This window comes from Colias croceus, chromosome 22 (assembly GCF_905220415.1).
Source record: "Colias croceus chromosome 22, ilColCroc2.1".
In the NCBI taxonomy this organism is placed as follows: Eukaryota; Metazoa; Arthropoda; class Insecta; order Lepidoptera; family Pieridae; genus Colias; species Colias croceus.
In genome coordinates, this window is record NC_059558.1 from 5,733,172 (window position 1) to 5,745,528 (window position 12,357).

General features: G+C 38.0%; 2 protein-coding genes across 5 annotated transcripts in view; both read right to left on the minus strand.

The window, feature by feature from the left end:
* Nucleotides 1-200: 200 nt before the first annotated feature.
* Nucleotides 201-12,357, minus strand: part of LOC123701899 (protein tyrosine phosphatase domain-containing protein 1-like) — a 36,552-nt gene continuing 24,395 nt past the window's right edge. For all 4 annotated transcript variants that reach the window (XM_045649510.1, XM_045649509.1, XM_045649508.1 and 1 more), the window contains 7 exons: nucleotides 4,630-4,813; nucleotides 3,955-4,075; nucleotides 2,639-2,804; nucleotides 2,124-2,251; nucleotides 1,539-1,649; nucleotides 728-865; nucleotides 201-506 (listed from right to left, as the gene is read on the minus strand). In XM_045649510.1, coding sequence (XP_045505466.1) covers nucleotides 201-506; nucleotides 728-865; nucleotides 1,539-1,649; nucleotides 2,124-2,251; nucleotides 2,639-2,804; nucleotides 3,955-4,075; nucleotides 4,630-4,813 — 1,154 coding nt within the window. The remainder of the gene's footprint in view (nucleotides 507-727; nucleotides 866-1,538; nucleotides 1,650-2,123; nucleotides 2,252-2,638; nucleotides 2,805-3,954; nucleotides 4,076-4,629; nucleotides 4,814-12,357) is intronic.
* Nucleotides 6,111-11,113, minus strand: LOC123701908 (retinol dehydrogenase 11-like). Its single transcript, XM_045649525.1, has 2 exons — nucleotides 10,642-11,113; nucleotides 6,111-7,026 (listed from the first exon to the last, which is right to left on the minus strand). The coding sequence occupies exons 1-2, from the start codon at nucleotides 11,002-11,004 to the stop codon at nucleotides 6,826-6,828; spliced, it is 564 nt and encodes a 187-aa protein (XP_045505481.1). The 5' UTR covers nucleotides 11,005-11,113; the 3' UTR covers nucleotides 6,111-6,825.

Here is a 12,357-nt window from a genome sequence, read left to right on the forward strand (position 1 = left end):
TATCTAAACTCGGAAAGAATTTTTCAAATCGGACCAGCTGTAGTTCCCGAGTTCAAGCAAACAAATTCTTCAGCTTTGTAGTATTGTAGTAAGTATAGATATTATAATGATCAACATTTCTGATAATTTCAAATGTTGTGTGAAACTGAGCGCACAGAACTCCATTTTTTAAGAAAGGTAATAAATAAAACAAGTTATTTCTATTTCCAGGCTTTTATTCTTATTTTCCTTGGTGGTATGACAACATCAACATCATCCCGGCTTGGTTTTGCTATATCATTTTGAACTTCCAGCACCATGCGTAACATGAAATTAATAACATGACTGCAGGTTCCTTCCCTCAGTTTAGGCAAAATTTCATTTGGAAGTATTTTGCCGTTTAAATTTATTGACTGGTGCGACAACGAAGCAAGGAGTCGTTTCAGGATATCAACTTTCTTGTTCGCCACTAGAGGGCGCAGTCTTATTACGAAGCGTAGGAAGTACTCTAATAACATGATGTCTTCCTGAAAGAAAATAGTATTTTAATGATAGATTAAAATAATTACAGCACACTTATCATACTTACCTATGTACAAATTAGTATATTATTTACGAAAACACAACTGGAACGTGTTGGGTTCTCTACCTACTCTTTTTCCATTACATAGTTATTTTTATTTTAACTAGTCGGAATCAAGGAAAGACAATACAACATCATTATATTAATGTCGCGTATTATATTTACCATTTGTAGAGCTTTTATACACGTCTCCACATTAGTGGAACGGCTCACGATATTTGAAAGATCCTCTTTGTCCAAAACAGGGCACTTTAGTCCTTCTAGCCATTGAAATAACAGTCCTGTTAAGATTATTGGATCCTCCTGTAAATATTATAAAAAAATACAATACGCACAGTAGAGCTTAATTATTGTATATTGCATAGAACTTTAGGTAGAAGCACAGAATACATAATAGTAGCGTAGTATATTATTATAAAGTCTGTGATAGTAGCTAAAGTAGGAGTATATAAAATACATAATAATGTTTACTTTGCTTGTAGGAACTACACTTATTAAGAAAATGTAGAGCAAATAGTAAATCATTTTAATATATTATATACTTAGTTACCTATATTTTTTTAAGGAGTACCTAGTTAATATGAAATATTGCCTAACTAGTGGTCCGCCCCGGCTTCGCCCGTGGTACATATTTCGGACTAAAAGGTAGCCTATGTCCTTTCTCGGGTATCAAAATATCTCCATACCAAATTTCATGCAAATTGGTTATGGCGTGATTGAGTAACAGACAGACAGACAGACAGAGTTGCTTTCGCATTTATAATATTAGTATGGATTACGTATTCTTGGCCGTAGCAAAGTTAATATTTATACTATACTAATAGTACTATAGCAATAGCTAACTTTATATTATGTAGCAATATCGTAGTGTTTTATATTTTATCAAATAGCGCCAAAGTTATATCTAAGTAAAATATTAAAAGAGTATAAATTACACTTTCGCAAATTTTTCATAAAATATTATATGAAAAAATACCTCTTCATCAATCCGGCTCATAGCTTCCCTCCTTTGATTGATCTCAGTGCGTAATTGTTTGAGGTACTTGAGTTTCTCTTCTGGAAGACTTTGATGATCGGCTATAAATGCCTAGAATAAGGATTTAGATTTAATAAAGTTGATGTACCTAGCGCTTGCGATTTATTTATGCATCTGATGGAAGATATTTAGAGATAAAAAAAAACTTGAGCGATGTCAAGGGACATCCGGATGGAACGAAGTGTTAAGTTAGAGAGAGACAGACAGAGAACCACGCGCACGCCGCACAGCTTACAACTCTAGCAAAAAGGGTCGTGACAACTTTTCGTAAGAATTTTTTCCGACTAGCCCCCTTTCACAACGCGCGATAAGGAACTTCTTTCCAATATATTTTCTGATATGATATGTAGCATTTTTAAAGCTAAAGCTTATAGCTTTTCATGCTGCTATTTATTAAAGTTCAGAGAATTTGAATTAATGTGTTTATATTCAATTCATCAATGATATAACATATTATGTACCTACTGCTAAAATTAAGTTTCATATATTATCTGTGGTTTCATATAAGGTTAAACAAAATCTTACTTCGTAAACCTGAACTGCAGCTATACTTCCTTCAGTTCCCGTATACTTGCTCACAGCCTCCAGATTTCTTTCCACATCTTCCTCCACTGCGCTCCGCCATTCTACCATTGGTAGATTCGTTGGTTGGCCTAACATTAAAAATATATAATATAATACTTATTGATATAGTGCTAGGCGCTAGCAGCGTTTTAGATCAAATTTGTTAATAATAAAGACTTTTTTTCATCAACTTTGAAATAGGGTAAGAAAAGTCACGGCACTGGTGTATCCGTTGCTGAAATGGCAGACCCTAGCTTGCGCATTAGTATGACATGGAACGGCGAAAATTTACAACACTTTTGAAGTGAAACTTCTTTACGCGCGTTGAGAGTAAAATTTCAAGATTACATCAATAGCAATACCGTCACGTCATGGAGTACGGCGACGATTTTGGTAGGTATCTTTGAATTTTGCCAAAGAAGTTTCACTCCTGACACGTGCTCACACGATCTTTTTATTAAGTTGCTTCGATATACCATTATGTATTTCTTCAGGCGTAGTCAAATCGGGAGGTTTTCCTTGTATTAGCTTGTAGCAAATAAATGACTTGTAGAAAGGTCTGTTTTTAATACTATAGTCCAGACCGGCACTTTTCTGACATCCACATAACTTGAGCAGCCGTTCGCAGAGACAGTAGACTATCTGAAATTTGGAAGTTTATAAAATGAGGAGTTTTCTTTTATATTAGGAAATGCATGATTTATTATTTATTAAAATCTGAATTTCAACAGTTTAGCTTATCATTGCTCTCTACTCTGTAAAATACCATACAATAAAGTGAATAAACTGAAACTATTTGATTATAGTTTACGCTGAAAAATCCAACACAAAGAGAGATTATTCAGACATAAGAATACCAATTTAGTTCAATAGGGTCATAGAATATTATAATCGAAGTGTGATTCAGAAACTAACTACTTCATTTAAATAATAACGAGTTCATCGTAACTGTAAATGTTTAATTCATTTCACAGTACTGTTGTAGTCTATACATATAATAAATCTGTAGAAGGGTCAATTCTGTACATTGAAAATATTGAAAAAATAAATAGCAGGGGGTGTTACTGGATCGATACCAAACCCAAATATGTGATTAAAAAATTTTTTGTCTGTCTGTCTGTCTGTCTGTCTGTCTGTCTGTCTGTATGTGAAGACATCACGTGAAAACTAACGGTTCGATTTCGATGAAACTTGGTATAATTATACCTTATTACCCTGGGCGTAAAATAGGATACTTTTTATCCTGGAAAAATACGAAGAAAAAAATTAATCTTAATTTTTCAGTTTTATCCATAGACGTTTGTTCTGTAGAACCGCGAACACACGTTGCGTATTATTATAGGCCTAACTGTATTTGGGTCCAATAGATATTTATAAGATGTCATTGTCAGAGATCTCAAAATGGAGAAATAAACCATCCACGCGAAGGCCGACATCCGCGCGGACGGAGTCGCGGGCGGAAGCTAGTTAAAAAATAAAAATGTGTGCGTGTACTAGTTGTACACACGTAAGAAGTGAAACTTCTTTATGACCTTATTTTTCAAAAAATAATTTACTATATGCAACTTTACAGAAATATGCCGAATCACGCATGGTAGGGATAAGAAAAAAATGGCGCGTAACGGAAAAATGTCACGCGTAACGAAAAAATGTTACACTAAATTTTTTTCCAACCCCGATAAAGAAGATTCACTTCAAAAATATTTAGGCGTCTGAAAGCTCTCCCCTCAGAAAGACGTTTATGAAAAGATAACAGAGTAAATATATAAAAAAAATAACACTTTATAACAACCTTAGGTAATTCTCTAAATACACGTTCATCGATGCCATGTAGCGTAGCTCGTTGTCGATGTAAATACTGTCGAAGAGTGAATTCACATGTCTTTGGATCCTTCGTCAACAATATAGACTCCCTGAAGGACAAGAAATAGATTTAATACACGAAAAATTCAATTAAAAAATTAAATGAATTAACTGTAAGGCCGCGTTTCCATCTGCAAGTTTTCCGCAAAAAATGTCCGACAGTCTGTCAGCTACTTGCAAGTCTACTTGCAGGTGGAAACGCGGGATTAGACTTGCAAGCTGCTGTCAGACAGAATGTCGGACATTTCTTGCAGATGGACAGGCGGCCTAAGTATAAACTCGTATTAATTAATAAATACGGAATACGTGTTATATTTAACTAACTTAAACGTTAGAGTTTAGACTACATAGTTACATACATAAAAAAATATACCGGCCGAATTTATAACCTCCTCTTTTCTACACAGTCGGCTATAAATAAATAAGAAATGGATAATTTTGCTAAGGTTTTTATTAGAGTGGCGTTGAGGAATTTTTTTTATGTGCGTGTTTGCCACTGAAATTTTTTAAAATTGCTTGTATCTTCAGGTGTATTAGATTAAGGTTTAGATTTCTTGGTTTAGATTAACAATTTGATTGAATGTTCCTTATAAACACGACTCACTTCGAGCTAAAAACGACCGTCTGCGGTAGAATATAGTGTTCAAACTGCTGCACACACAGTATCTGGCCACTGGTCTGCACGGATCTTGGCCGCTTCTTCCTTACCAAGCGGATGGCGTCGTTCGCCCTAATGCGAAGGGAGTACACGAGGTAGCAGGCGATGAGCACTCCCGTTCTACCTAGACCTGGTAACCAATGATATTATTAAAAGGTGTAGATATGTTAGTAACACGCGGGTTACAATATGTGGCTTATTGGCCAGTAACTTCAATGGCCTCCATTTTAAAATTCCAGGCTCGTAAGTTATCTCTAATAAATGCTAAACAGATAAAACAACACAAGTCTTTGAATTAACTCGAGAATATTGACTTAATTGGTTCCTAAAAGGACATCCTGAACTTTCATTCGGACAACGGGAGCCATCTTCAGCTGCGAGGATTTTTAATAAAGTAGAAGTGAACCAGTTTTTAGTTTAATAGCATTCAAATGGATGCGGGTGGCGAAAAACAGAAAAGAATGGCGTGCCCATGAAGAGGCCTATACTCAACTTTGGGTTAAACCGGGCTGAGAAAGAAGAAGAAGAACCAGTTTTTCACATTAGTGAAATGTTATATAGAAAAGCAGAGTAGAAAAGCATAGCAAACAGAATTAATGATTTGACGAATTTGCATTGATAAATTTTTTGTGCAAACAATATATTATCACAATTTTTTTGTGCAAACATAATATTATCACTCAAGGCTTGTAAACAAATTGGCTTCTTATTTTGTCATAGGTATTTATTTTAATAGCATTCAAATGCTTTATAATCTGCCATACTTATCATCCACCAACAAGAGCAATTACTTACAGTTTAACAATGGATAATCTTGCAAATATTGTTTGATTGGTTTAATTTTATTTTTAAGTACTCTTAGTGTTGTTTTTATTGTAAGAGGTTTTTTTAAATAAACATACTGATTCTCAAATTATGATGATTGTTTTCTTAAGTATCCTATCTTTCCCCGGTTTCCCGTTACAAATTTAGGTCATATTATTTTTTGCTTAATTTTTATACCTAATGGGTAAGTATAGAATTAAAATATTTTATGTAATATAATCCATACTAATATGCGAAAGTAACTGTCTGTCTGTCTGTTACTCAATCACGCCTTAACTACTGAACCAATTTACATGAAATTTGGTATAGAGATATTTTGATACCCGAGAAAGGACATAGGCTACTTTTTACCCCGGGAAATAGGTTTTATCCCGGAAATCCCACGGGAACGGGAACTATGCGGGCTTTTCTTTGACTGCGCAGGCGAAGCCGCGGGTGGTAAGCTAGTAATCATATGACCAATGTTGTGACATAATAAATATGTCTGAGCGTACATCCATCAATGAAATGACCGCTTAGCAAGTTGCTTAACTCTTAGAGCAATTAGGTACTGATAAGTGGTGCATTTAGATTTTAGATTAAATAATAAAAAAATGTTAATATAAAGTTTTGCTTATTAACGTATAATTAACACAATATTATATTATGAATAATACAAATACTACTTGTTTAGCTTGTTGCCCTAAAAAGAGTTCGATTAAATTCTCGTTCAATGGTTAACTCAGTAAAATTGAAAACAATGCATTAGAATTCTGCATTTTTTTTAAGTCGAATAAATATAAACTTACCTAACTAATATTGCATAAGTTATATTGCATAAAAATAGAAAAAGATCACAATTGATACATTGATAACAGATATTATACATATTATACAACTAAAATGTACACATAAACTTATAGCTACTTCACACGTTCCTTTAAAAACAATATCGTTTCATTCCACAATTCCTCAATCAAATTCTCTTCATTTTTAACCTTCCCTGTTGGTGTCAATTTACAGTTTACAAAGTAACCTCCCAACATATTTTCAACATTAGGAGCAACACATGCATGAATTGTCGTTTGAGCACCTTCATACGGTGTTTTTATCAACCAACCAATCAACATCTTCGCGAATCTTCCAATAAAACCATATCCTAACGCGAAGATATTCGTGCTCACAATCCCTGGATGCAAACAAAATACTGAGACGTTCGCAGGCAATCTTTTCGATAGACCCTTCGTCCATAGTACAGTACACAATTTGCTATTTAGATAGCTCTTAAGAAAATTCTTAGTTTTGACTCCACTTATATCCTGTAGATCAACGTCTCCTTTAAAGTGTACCTACTTCAGACGCAACTATCACTATGCGACTTTTCGTGCTTGTCAACTTGTCCATAAGGAGACTGGTTAACAGAAACGGTCCAAGATAATTCACTTGCATAGTTATTGCTGCACCGTCTTTAGTTATATAGTTATTCTCAGTCAAAATACCAGCGTTGTTCACTAAAATATCCAAACGATCTACCGTTTTTTTTTTTTTTTTTTTTTTTATAATGAATAGGCAGACGTTTGACCACGATCCCACCTGATGGAAAGCGGCGATGTGGTCTACTTGGATGCACGTCTGCCTAGAAGAAGCCTGTTCACCCTCGCTTTGAAAAGGTCCAGATTGTATTGTGCGGGAAATATGGAGCTAGGGAGAGAGTTCCATTCCTTAGCCGTTTTCATTAAGAAAGATGACTCGAAGCGACGTGTTCTAATAGGAGGGATATCTACAACAAAAGGATGGAATCCCTCGCCACGTCTCGAAGTGCGGTTGAGGAATGGAGATGAAGGGATAAGGTTGTGCAACCCGTACGCACACTCACCGAAATGTAACCTATAAAACACCGAAAGACATGCCACCTCACGACGATGCTCAAGGCTCAAGAGACGAGACTCGACTAGTGAAGGGTTGTTTATTATACGTTTGGCACGTCTTTCGATCGAATCCAAAGCTCCAAGGTGGCATCTAGCTGCGCCTGCCCACAAGTGACTACAATATTCAACACAGGATCGGACTTGAGCTTGGTAGAGATTAAGAAGCTGCCTTGGTGTGAAATATTGTCTAACCTTGTTAAGGATTCCGAGCTTTTTAGCAGCTAGATGGGCCTTGGATTCGATAAACTGCCCGAAGTTGAGTGAGGACGTTAATGTAACACCAAGCAACTCTAGGCAGTCGGTTATTGGTAGAGATACACCGCGGAAAGTCGGAGTATTTGTGAAGGTGCTCCGTTTGGCAGAAAATAAGCACGCCTGGGTTTTTGAAGCATTAAAACCGACTAGATTGGCATCGCCCCAATCGGAGACAGCCCGAAGAGTTCGGTTCAAACGCTCCAACATGTCCTCCCGTAGTAATTCAGTTTCAGCCTTTGATGTGCGGGCACTGGATTTGTAACTCTCGACAATAGTGCTGTCATCTGCATAACTGAATATATTCGGATTAATCATGTCATTTATGTGAAGAAGAAACAGTGTTGCCGAGAGAACGGACCCCTGCGGAACGCCGGCATTGATGGACATTGGCTCTGACGAGCAACCATCTACAACAACACGAATCGACCGGTCCCGCAGAAAGTCAGCAATCCATGTAGTAAGGTTGCTTGGGATGCCGTAAGAGGGTAGCTTGCCTAGAAGGCTATCGTGCCAGACTCTATCGAACGCTTTAGAAATGTCCAAGGAGACCGCAAGTGCCTCCCCGTACCTCTCAACAGCTTCTCCTAAAAGATGCGTCACGTGCACTAAAAGATCGCCAGTAGATCTATTATGGCGGAAACCATACTGATGATCATTCAGCAGATCGTTGGTTTCGAGGTGCGTGAGGAGCCGATTATTCAATATACGCTCCATAGTCTTACAGATTATGGAGGTTATTGAAATAGGTCGGTAGTTGGTGGGGTCTGACCGACTGCCTTTCTTTGGAACAGGCTGCACATTGGCAAGCTTCCAGTTTTTAGGAACAACTCTAGTCGTTAACGAGAGGCGAAACAGACGTGTAAGAACAGGAGATAATTCGGGAGCACAAGTTTTTAAAACGATAGCTGGTATTCCGTCAGGTCCACTGGCTTTATTCTCATCGAGATGACGCAATGTTCTTAAAACTTCCTTGTTTGTGATGCGGATGTCAGGCATATGAACGCCACAATGTTGAATTGTGGGTGGAACAATACTAGGTGGGTTTAGACGAGAGTTGTTGGCAAATAATGAGGCAAAAACATCTGCCTTATCCCTTGCATTATGAGCCAGAGAACCATCGGGTCTCATCAACGGAGGTAGAGTGGGACGACAGAAGTTTGTCTCGACAGCTTTGGCCAAGGACCAGAAGGCTTTACTTCCTGCGGGGTAAGAAACAAGCTTACTTCCAATATGCCGCACATGAGCAAAACGAGCCTTCTTTTGCATTTTTTTGCAGGTTTTCGAAGCTTTGTTGAAGGCTTTCTTTTTTTCCCGAATATCGTGAGCTTTACGGATTCGAGCATCGACCCAGGCTTGGAAAGCTGCTTGCTTTTTAGCCAATGCAGCTTTACATTGGGCATTGAACCACGGTCTAGCATTGTTGTTGATGCGAATATCAGAAAATGGTATAAAATATTCCATCGCCTGATGAATCACACCAACAACATTATCCGCACAGCTGGATGGGTCAGCGGTAGAAAAGCACACTTGCCGCCAAGGATAGGATGCAAAAAAATGCCGCATCTCATCCCAGTCCGCTGAGTTATAACGCCATACTCTCCTTGTTCCCTTTAAAGATGGATCTGCAGGAGAGTATGAAGACACGGACTTTACCAGACAGTGATCAGATGTCCCCAGTGGAGCGGAGACAGCGACCACATGACGGTCTGGTTCTGTCGTCAGGAAAAGGTCGAGACAGTTGGCAGTATGGCTGTCGATGTCTGGTACACGAGTTGCGTCAACTACCAGCTGAGAAAGGTTAAAGGATGTTGCGAAATTAAAGGCCTCTTTCCCAGCATGGTCCGTCTTCTGGAACGGGAACAGCCAGTCTGCATGGCAGGCATTAAAATCCCCCAGAAAGACAAGTTCAGCACTCGGATATCTAAGTTGTACTACATCTGCTACTTCACTCAGATAATTAAATAGCCGTGTGGTCTCCTGATCTCCTTTGTGCGAACGGTATACACAAGCATAAACTATCTTGTCCATACCCGTATCTGCCATAATCCAAAGCACAGAAAAACTGGGTTCCTCGAGGTCACGGAGACGCAGAGTGCAAATGTCTTCACGAACATATACACAGGTACCAGCTTTTGAATGAAAGTTATGTTCAAGTATGTAACCGGGGTACCCGAGATATGTCGTGTCATCTGGACATCGGATTTGCGTCTCTGTCAGGAATAGAAGGTGCGGCTTTTCAGTCTCAAGATGGTGGTGGACCGGTGTGAGATTAGAGTGCAAGCCTCGAATATTTGAGAGGTGCACCTGAAGAGAGAGGAAGTGCAGCCGCTGTGAATTCTGTATTCCTTTATGTAACTTTTTCATATTTATTTTGAGAGTGATTAGGCGGGGAGTAAAATAGAAGTTGAACGAGGCAATGCATTTGGAACCACCTAATGTCTACATGCTATCGTCCATAAATAAACCTAGCCTGGAGACTGCGGGGACGCCCGAAACCCCCTGAATATCGCCAACGGGTCCTCTCATCCGATCGCCAATCGGCACGTTGGAGCCAATCCAGGATTATGCACAGGCGGCGGGGCAGCCTTTCTCGAGTGGCTAATTCGTTACTTGGGCCCCCTACAACCTGCGGTCGGCCAGCGGTAAACCGTTTCTTCGGATCCCGCTACCCTCCAAGACTAGGATGTTCAGGACAACAACACATGGACAATAGATTCGGTTCTCCAATGCAGAGCAACTGTTCATACCTATTTTACCCTTCTTTACATGGGCTTCATCTGCCATCATCCCGGAACACGACGAGCGTTTGGCGGCATGGCTTTGACAGATGGGTGGTGACTAGCCGGGACAAATTGTCTTCCACCAGTATAATTCGGTTACTCATTTAGCACTACCCGGGGAGCACGTGTAGGGTATCTAGAGTCAAAGCCTACGGACGCGAGTAACGTTGCCCCCCAAAAGTTGCCGTTTTGTTTATATCCTCAGCGAATGTTCTGACGCTTTTGAAGTCAGCGAGGTCCAAGTGTCGATATTCCACTTTCTCATTGCCTGTGGCTTCTATAATATTTTTCACGGATGCATCAGAGTTATTCACGTCAGCAATGATGACTTTGGCACCTCGGTTCGCCAGGTCTTTTGCTGTTTGGAAGCCTATTCCCGAATTTCCACCGGTCACAATGACGAGTTTCCCATCGAGTCTTGCTGTGCACTTGCATAGAACATTGGTAGGTTCTGTCAACACTCGTGCGACAAAAAGGGTTGCTATAAGCAAACAGTATGCAAGTAACGCCACTATAAGAAGAGAGAAAAGTATTCCCAGTATCGTTGGCAACATGTTGTCCTCACGATGTTTTTTGGTTGATTGTTTTTCAGAAATTTGATAAAAGGTTATGAACGTGTTCTAAGGGTCCCGTTTTCTTCTTGAGTGATTAAATAATTATAAATAAGTTGGTCTCGTTTTTATCGAAATTACTATTTATGTTTCATGGTCAGACAAGATCTAGTTAATTTGTGTTGCATGCACTTATTTAGTAAAGGTGCACAAATACACAAAGTATCAATCACAGACATACACACAGCAGATCGGCAGATTCAATTTTATTAATGTATAGGTATTGAAATTTTGAATAAGTAAAAATCGGTTTTAACTACAATGTTAAGATACAATTTGACGAATTAAAAACTCTTTGTAACTTTTGACTATCACGAGGGGACCATTGTATAATCTATGAACTTTCTATGAAAATAAACAAATCAAAATTGGGATTCACAGTGTATGTTAATGCAAAGATATAAATTATTATTGCAATGCGATAAGCACAGAACAGTGCGATAAGTAATAACTTGGATACAGATGCGATAAATTTATTCTTTAGGATTTATTAATAAAACTAGTAGCTAGTAGAAAATTATCGAATTTTTAGGGTACAATACAATGATTCGTTCCGAATGTTATTCAAACTACCGCGTTGGTGTAGCGCGTCTAGCATGTTCGCAGAAGCCCGCGTGCCGGTTCTCGATGCATTGATAACGAATTTTGGTAGCAGCATCTTGGCATTTTATGCCCGGCTTCTGCGTTAATATTATGATTTCTAAATTGATACTTTTTTGTATTATTTCAATAACTGTGTAATGTAATGTAACTCTTGTATTTTATTTTTGCCTAACGGATCTTAGTCGTCCATTAATGTACATAATAATTCAATAAAGGATATTTTATTTATTTTATTTTTTTTTAATACTTGTATGTTCTTTACGTTGAACCATTTTGATATCAAGACATTCAAAGTCTCAAAAGGAATATGTTTTCTCGCCTTTGCAACATTTTTATGGAGCAAAACAGATCAAAACACTTCAGCTTTAGGTGTAATGTTAGTACTTTACATCATCATCATCTTCATTCTGTAAACTTATACCTATATAATACTGTACTTTTCTTGTTAAATTTTTTCTTTCGTATTTTTAATTTAATACCCACTAAAAAATTTGTTTTTAACTATCTGTTAGTCATTGCTTACGCCTCTGTGGCAGGAAATTTCGGGAAATAATATGCTCGATTATATCTCTATAAACAAAAATATGACCATAAAACATTGAGATATACATATGGAGACGACACCGCCTACATCACTTATGTTCCGCTCAACATACGCCATATGGCGTAACTGCACGCTCATTTTTTATTTGT

Excerpts from the sequence above, each read along its gene's own strand:
- LOC123701908 (XM_045649525.1), bottom strand. The coding sequence starts at position 11,004 with ATGTTGCCAACGATACTGGGAATACTTTTCTCTCTTCTTATAGTGGCG. Across the intron at positions 7,027-10,641 it reads CATTCGCTGAGGATATAAAC|AAAACGGTAGATCGTTTGGA; the intron begins AAAACGGCAACT and ends AAAAAAAAAAAA.